The following is an 8,373-nucleotide window of genomic DNA, read 5'->3' as shown; positions in this document are numbered from 1 at the left end:
TAAGTGTTAATTCACAGAATATTAATTTGTAGAAAAAGTGCTGTACTATTGGTCAGCTTAGAAACTTTTTACATCCCACTTCATGTCATTTCATTTCAGCCACTTGTGCTAAAGTCGTTCAGGAACAAATCATAACAATTATTATCATCCCTATTAAAATAACTATTGTAAACTAACGACATATTATCCAAAATCTCCACTCGTTTCTTACTGATACAGACGCTTAATTTAAGATAGCAAAAACATTTTATTCTGACCTTGTGTCCACAATAATGTCTACGGTATTTTGTATTTAATACAAATTTATCGAGTAACTTCGCCATAAGCGTGACCTTGATGTAAATAAATTCGAGGCTAGTTATAGAAATGTCTTTAAGGCGGTGGTACCGTATGCGACGTGGCTTTTTCCTGTCTATTTCGGTTATACATTTATTATATAGAGGAATTTTATAATTACAACGTTCGACAAACTAAGGTGTAAAATAAAATATTTAAAGCTTCTAGAGACGTCTTATTAGTAATTAATTCTGATTTCAAAAACTTTTAAAAACAAAATTTCAACAAAATTTCTACTGGTCGAAATTGGTGTATTTCTTCCAGATCATATTTAATTTAATGCGTTATTTGACATAATCAGACCATTTCTTTAAAATGTGCACAAAGGTACTGTTATTTTTTTTTGTATATGAAACAGAATTTTCTATAAATAGTTTATTTTCCATTCCAACGTGTAATTTTGAAAGCATATATAAAATTGGTATAATGCACCACACAATCAATAGTTTACAAAATATACTTTCATTGCCTTAAACATATATTTTATGTGATACTTAGATTCTTAATGTTGACAAAATATATTTAGACATAGTTTAAAAATATACCAATTAAAGTTTAAAACCAGTATTGTAGGAAGGCAGCCTCTTTCGTCGAATGTTGTTTATAGACTCGGCTGCGCCGGCGCCGGTTACAATGCGCGCCACGACGGGCAATACAGAGCAACCTTCCACGGGAACCGCACGTGTACCCGGGCATTTATAATAGATATATATTTTGTTAAGCTTTTAGAATCAGTTATTCCTCCAAGATGAGAAGTTTACTCGTCATCTTCGCCGTGTGCGCTTTAGGTAAGTTTTTCAGTTAACTTTTATAAAGTTTTAATTTTAGAATCTTGACAATTCTTCTATTTAAAAATATAGATATTTGTTTTTTTTTTAATATTTTAATTATTATCTTAAATTATAATATTTGAAAAATAACTATCATTTCACGTAAATTATAAAATTTTAACGTGTCAAGAATTATAAATAAAATTTATAAATTAATTTATGTAAATAATATAACTGTATTATCGATAATATTTAAATGAGTGTTTCGACAAAGACCAACTTTATGCAGCTTTAAGCACACGAAGTAAAAGCTCAAAGCGTGAATTGCTTCATTGCGGTCACAGCTATACATATTAACCAGATAATATACGTCGCTTGCTACGGCGTTTAAATATTAAATATAAGACGAAAATTCCTTTCCGATTTAAGGGTTATGAAAGTAACAGTAGCCAAGGACGCATTGCGAATTCCTACAGACTGTGGTTACAATTATATTAAACTTGTTTATTTCAAAATTACAAACTCTTTTTACTCTTGGTTACTCTCACTTGTGAAACAAAGAGGTTTAAACTATAATGTAATAATGTTACGTCAAATAGATTGCTTTCTTCCTCGTGAATGTAATCTTATGCTATCAATCAATGTCAAACATACTCTAAAACATGACTTGCTACCCTCTCATTTAAACAGTTAATTTATGCCTTAAGGTTATTGAATGTATGTCCTTAGGCAGTTGAAATTATTTTGACTGCAATTATTGTTCCTTAAAGAATTAATTGCGTAACAATTTATACAAAAGACATTTATATTAAATTGTTATTTATTTATATTCCAAAACAATTTGTTTAAATTAATATATTTTAGAAAGCTCATTATTGTCTTCCTCAGTCGAACTCTAGACCGCAGACCTCGAAATAAGATCGCGTAACCTCTCTACCCGGAATAACAAATTTTTAATTTGTAAACATGAAAAGGTTTTACATCATTCCTAATTATCTGAATTAATGCATAATAGATTGCCAATATAGATAAAATAAAAAAAAATAAAAATAAACTAAAAATTATATATATTTATGCCAATTAAAAGATGAACTTAAAAGGCCTTGTGTCTACGATAAATAAAGTCGAGATGTGATGATCTATTATTTGGCAGAATCTATATTAAGCAGTTTAATAGTAAATTTAACAATGTACACCAATCGTCCTCCTTTCACGTGTCCTTACAAATGTTCTAGTAATTTCTTAATGTACGTTTTGCAAGGGCAATTTTACTATTGAATGCTGTCACGGTATATCGGATTTTCGAAACCTATGAGGTAGCGTTATTGTGTTAAATGGCCTGTGTGTAAGTAGCGTGAATTGGAGCACTTTCGGCAATCGTGATCATGAATTCTTTTTTCTAATATTTTAAAATATAACGAGTAAAAAGTTGTTACGATATCGATAATCGTTATCGATTATTGTATAAATAGAATCGATCTTTCTGTTTAAGACAAGACTGTTTAATTTAATTATCCAGTTTAACACGAAAGCGTTTATTTCGTAATTATTAATTGATTACCCGTTTTGTATGAACGATAAAATTAACGGAACAAATTACAGTCGAAAGCTGAACTTAATTTTAGCCTAAATATGGATTGATGCATTTTTATTGGAATATGTATATTTTTTACTAAACTTTTCAAAATTTTAGTTTTCTTTACAGAAACATACAAAACTATGAATTCTGATATGACTGTACAATTTTAATTTATATAAATTTGTGTTAAAATATTTTTTCGAACAGTTTCAGCCCAAGATTTCGAATGCCCGGATAAAAGTGGCTTCTATCCAGATCCCTACCAATGTGACCTTTACTACAGATGCAGCAGAGGTTAGTATCGTGTGTCGAAAGGTCAACGGGTTCTGACATGTCGCTTTAAATGTCATTTACCTTCATACACATGATTGCACACGCAGTATTATTAATTATTATTTAACACATTAATTTAACAACATGCAATTGGCTACGAAATTTCATACAAATTATACATTTCATTTATAATTTTATATTTACGGAAAGTTTTATGCAAACAAATTACGTAAACATAAAAACTTTCCGTTGTTTTATATAAATATTCATAATCATAGAATTTAAGGTAATTAAATGACATAATAGACATATATAAACAACTTATTTAGTTTTATGTGTTTTAGTAAATGATTTACTTTTAGTTTTATGTTAATGCCAAGGATGAAACATTTTATTGGCATTAGAAGGTTGTAATAATATCAGGAACCACCCTGATTATTGTAATTTCACAATAATGTTGAGCAATCATTTAATTAACAAGCCCGTAAAATCTCACTGGTGGGTTTCATCTTCTATTTGGAGAAAGTTTATGTATTTTGCGATCACGCTAACGTAGCGTGGGACATATGCATATGTAGGCTTCTTTACGTTATATTAATATATTCACAGTCATGTCATCCGACTCGTTCTTATATCATACTTGGTACTAGAATAATGTTATTTTAATGTGTGTAAATATTAGGATTGATCAAATACTTTTTTGTTTGCAAGCTCCCATGACATAAGATGAAATGTAACACCAATTAAGTACACGAACACTCATAATGCATAGACGTATTATATGCGATAGACCGTATGGTCTATCTATGGTCTATGGTCTATATTATAGTATTATAATACTACAAAAATTGGTATCTTATAAATATATGAGAAAGAATATTTGTCTTTTCTAAAGTTTTTATCTGAAGATTAAATCGAAATATTTTTTTCACTTTTGATATCGTTTAAATTTATTCACTTTCACTTGAACGTAACTTAAAGGTAAATATAATACAAAGCTAAATTATCATATTGATTATACAATCATATGCATATATTTCATACAAGGTCACATATCATATGAAATCGACATAAAAAAATACTAGATAGTATGAAATAAATTCCTACACGTTGCATATATGAATTAATTTTTCAAACAAGGGTCACTGGTCTCAATACCAGCTTGGCAATTAGTTCTAGGTTAGATTTTAAGTGAAGATAAACAGAAAATATGGTTGCTCAACTGATATATATATTCTTGTACGCAATATTAATTTCCCTCAAAAATATGACATGATATTAGTGAGAAATTTTTCCGTATTACGTAAATTACAATCTACAGTTCTCTTGTTATGTTAAAACATTTCTGTTCGTGCGTATTGTAACGAATACTAATATGTTTCATGTATTTTAGAAAATACAGTAATATCGAATACGGTGAAAGCACAATGTACTACAATGGAATACAAAACATCGTTTTGTTACAGATTTTTTTCGTATTGTTTCTCGCTTTATTTTAAAATTTAAATCACATTTTTGCTTTCCATGTACGAACGTGTTTAAAATATAATTTAAAGTTCATTTATGGTGGGAGTATATTGCATCAGTGAATACTAACTTTTTTTCTAAAAAAAAAATACTGCTTATATTTATGTAGTTTGTAAATATAGATCGAACAAAGTAGAATGATGAATTGATTACTAATATCTTAATTGGTCAGAACACCGAAAATATAACTATTTTTGATTTAGTATTTTTTAACAAATTCATCTTACAGTGTATGTCATAGACTTTAATTTATTCTCCAGGAAAATCAGAAACAAAGCTCTGCCCAGACGGTTTAGTTTTCGCCGATGAAAACCCTCACAAGGAACTCTGCGACATTCCTTCTAATGTCGACTGTGGAGACAGAAAAGAACTGCGTAAGTATATAAAATAATAATTATTACGAAACATAATAAATTATGTAATTGTTATATAAGGTCAAGACGCAAGGGACAAATTCAGAATAAATAAATGTCAATTGACGGACGTGTATTATATACTAGCTATGCCCTCGACTTCGACTTCATTTGAATTTAACAAAAAGGGTTATTTTTGTAGCTTAAATTGCTCCTTATTACATCAGCTATCTGCCCGTGAAAGTCCCGTCAAAATCGGTCCACCCGCTCCAGATATTAGCTGGAACAATCAGAAATTTTGTAATAATATTTTTGGTATATGTCCTGTGTGTATAAATATGCTTTTAAAATTACAAACAAACACCCCAATTTTATTAAATGTATATACAGGTATTAGAGAGTGCATAATTTAGCTCAAATTTCGATTTTATAGTAGATTTATGACGCCTTATATAATTAGTGGACAGTGAGTGTTAAACATAATATTTTAGTTTAAAATAAATATTCCGATTTGAAACTGTGAAATTTATACTTAATAATATAATTTCACAGTTTCTTTTAACAAGCTTTTATTTAACATCAACTTTCTCTGCGAGTAAAATTTATTAACTAAATTTTAAACCAGTTTCAACCGTGCAGAGAAATTTTGGTTATAAACGATGACATTATATATACATATGTACATATTTATCTATCATCAAAATGTATGTGCCATATACATTGTTCAATACAATAAAATATAAGTTCACTTACGGCTTTAGTGCATTAATTTACAAAAGTTTGTTTTCAAAAAAAAAAATTTGTAATGGTTGTAAATTGAGATATCACGTCATCGATAACAATCTTTATTCTTTTATAACCATTGGTTATGATTTAATGCCAAACTGGTCAATACTACAAAACCTTTCCCTTTTTAAAAAAAGATTTACATTACTGATGAAAAAAAAAACTTGGAAAAAAATGCTGTATGTGATTGCAATAGTTACCCTCCAATTTATTTAAATTATTAATATTTAAAAACATCGCAGACATTGTGTTATTTATAGAATAACTAACTCATCATTGACAACTAAATTTATTATTTTAAAACTGACTTGATATTAAATGAACTGTAACGGTAATATTCATTTATTGGATTTTGTTTTTTTGGTTTTTTTGGTTTTAATAAATGAAAACAAAGCATCGTCTATCAGTATTTATGCAAAACATTAAAAGTATAAATATAAATTTTCGCTAAAATTAACCTAATACAAATGAAATAAAACTTTAATTTCATTTATTTTCAGAGGAACCTAAACCCACGAAAGGTTGCCCCAGACAAAACGGATACTTCAAACACCCTGATCCTCAGGTAATTAAAATTGCTTATATAACAGCAACACATGTATAAATTTTGAAATGACAGAACCTTATTCAGAGACGGCTTATGTAATTTTCATTCGTGAAAATATTTATTTAGTTTATAATTATTACTTAAATAGTTCAATTTTCTTTTTTACTTGTTTAAAAATTAATCCATTTTTTATATCTGCTAGGCATGTGACAAATTCTACTACTGCTCGGACGGTATTCCCAACGAGCTGCCTTGCCCTCCCGGTCTCTACTTCGACGAGGAATCCTCAAACTGCGACTGGAAAGAATCCGTGGCCAGGCAATGCGACCAGATCACAAAGGGTACGCAGATAGTTTTCTACTATTTTAAAAATTGAATTATAAATTATTTATAAAATCAAAGATATGCCATTGCTTTATATATTTTTTTGTATTAAACAAAAGAGTACCTAATTTGCGAATCGTGATATCATTTTAATGAGAATATTGTACTTTTTTCTGATCAAATACGTTTGATACTGTTTTAAATTTATTCGATTTAATTTATATTCGCCGGAAAATTAACAAAAATAAACATTTACCTAATATATCGTTAAAAAAAGGTCCAGAGAGTAAGGAATACTGTTACTATCAATGTAATATATATATATATATATATATATATATATATATATATATATATATATATATATATATATATATGTCTATAAAAATAAATTATTTCATAGTTTGACTAAGACCACAAATGACAATAATCTGTTAAAATATTTTCTTGAATATCGTTACAGATGTTTTAGACGATGGTTTCTCTTGTCCCGATGGTGAAGTAATGGGGCCTAATGGACGCGCCCTTCCTCACCCCACTTTCCCCCATCCCGAAGACTGCCAGAAGTTCTACATTTGTCGTAACGGAGTCCAACCACAAAAAGGCAGCTGCCCCTCAGGAAAAGTGTACAACGAAGACACATTTATGTGTGATGAACCCGAAAAGGTTCCCGGATGGTAAGAAATTACAATGATTTCTGATATTTTTTCAAATTAACATGTAACATGGAATAATAAATATAAAAAAACGAATAATAAAAAATGTTTGTGTGCATGTATGTAGTATTTACATTTTAAACATTCTAATTATTCGGAAAAGGAAACATTTAAGTTTTTAATGTTTATTTAGATTTACGTGTTTAAATACTTAAATAATTATGTATTTAACGAAAAAAACTTTTCTAGTAGCCTAATGATGGCCGGCCATTAATGCTGAGGTAAAACGAATTAACTACTTGTTTTTTTTTTTCAGCGAAAATTACTATGAAGGCCAACCAATTGAGAAAAACAAGTCACCGAAGAAGGCGTAACTATTAGATAATAAGTTTAATTAATTAATAATGTTAAAGTTTAAATAAATAGTTATACGGATAATTTTCTTGTATTATTTTGAAAAACTCCAAACACTTAACTCTTTTAAATAAATTGATTACGTTGTTCTCTTTAAGATACTTTGTTCAAATATTTATAGCGTTGGACAACAAAACATATTAAGTGAATATTATTAGGATTTAATCGCGGTCCACTTTTCTATTGTCACGACGGCATTGAATTTAAAAACAAGAATCAAAAATAAATTATTGCGATTATAATCTTTAATAGTTAATATAATAGGTTGGGGAAAAAGTTTCTTCGTATTTTATATGAAAATTCGAAGCGGTAACAGCTCATAATGAATGATGCCCTTCCAATCCCACCATACACACAGCCTTACCTTGTTGCGAGTTAATCCGGGTTTTGCCACAGTCTGTGAAGCTTGACCGGCCTTTGACCACGATCTTTTTCGCACGTTCTTGTCGTATGTGATCCACTTTTCATCACCAGTTATCAGCTTCTTCAAAAATGGTTCGGTTTCATTACGTCGTAATAAAGAATCACAAATGAGTATACGGTTCATTAGGTTTCTTTCAGTGAATTCATGAGGCACCCATATGTCGAGCTTTTTTGTGTACCCAGCTTTATTCAAATGAGTCAAAACCGTTTTGTGGTCAATTGCCAGTTCTTCAGCTACATCGTAACTACTAATATGCCGATCTTGCTCCACTTTTTCAAAAATGGCATCAATTTTGTCCGTAACAGGGCGACCAGAGCGAGATGCATCTTTGATATCAAAATTTCCGGCTTGAAAACGCTTAAACCAAACTTGCGCTACTCTCAC

At 29.4% G+C, this 8,373-nt stretch overlaps 1 protein-coding gene across 1 annotated transcript; it reads left to right on the top strand.

The window, feature by feature from the left end:
- Positions 1 to 969: 969 nt before the first annotated feature.
- Positions 970 to 7,589, top strand: LOC124542201 (protein obstructor-E-like). The gene is made up of 7 exons (XM_047120150.1): positions 970 to 1,124; positions 2,893 to 2,979; positions 4,746 to 4,859; positions 6,125 to 6,189; positions 6,374 to 6,512; positions 6,959 to 7,172; positions 7,468 to 7,589. Exons 1-7 carry the CDS (start codon positions 1,085 to 1,087, stop codon positions 7,523 to 7,525), a joined length of 717 nt encoding a protein of 238 aa, XP_046976106.1. The 5' UTR covers positions 970 to 1,084; the 3' UTR covers positions 7,526 to 7,589.
- Positions 7,590 to 8,373: the final 784 nt, after the last annotated feature.

This window comes from Vanessa cardui, chromosome 2 (assembly GCF_905220365.1).
Source record: "Vanessa cardui chromosome 2, ilVanCard2.1, whole genome shotgun sequence".
Classification (NCBI taxonomy): domain Eukaryota; kingdom Metazoa; phylum Arthropoda; class Insecta; order Lepidoptera; family Nymphalidae; genus Vanessa; species Vanessa cardui.
This window is presented reverse-complemented; position numbering and strand designations above follow the sequence as displayed.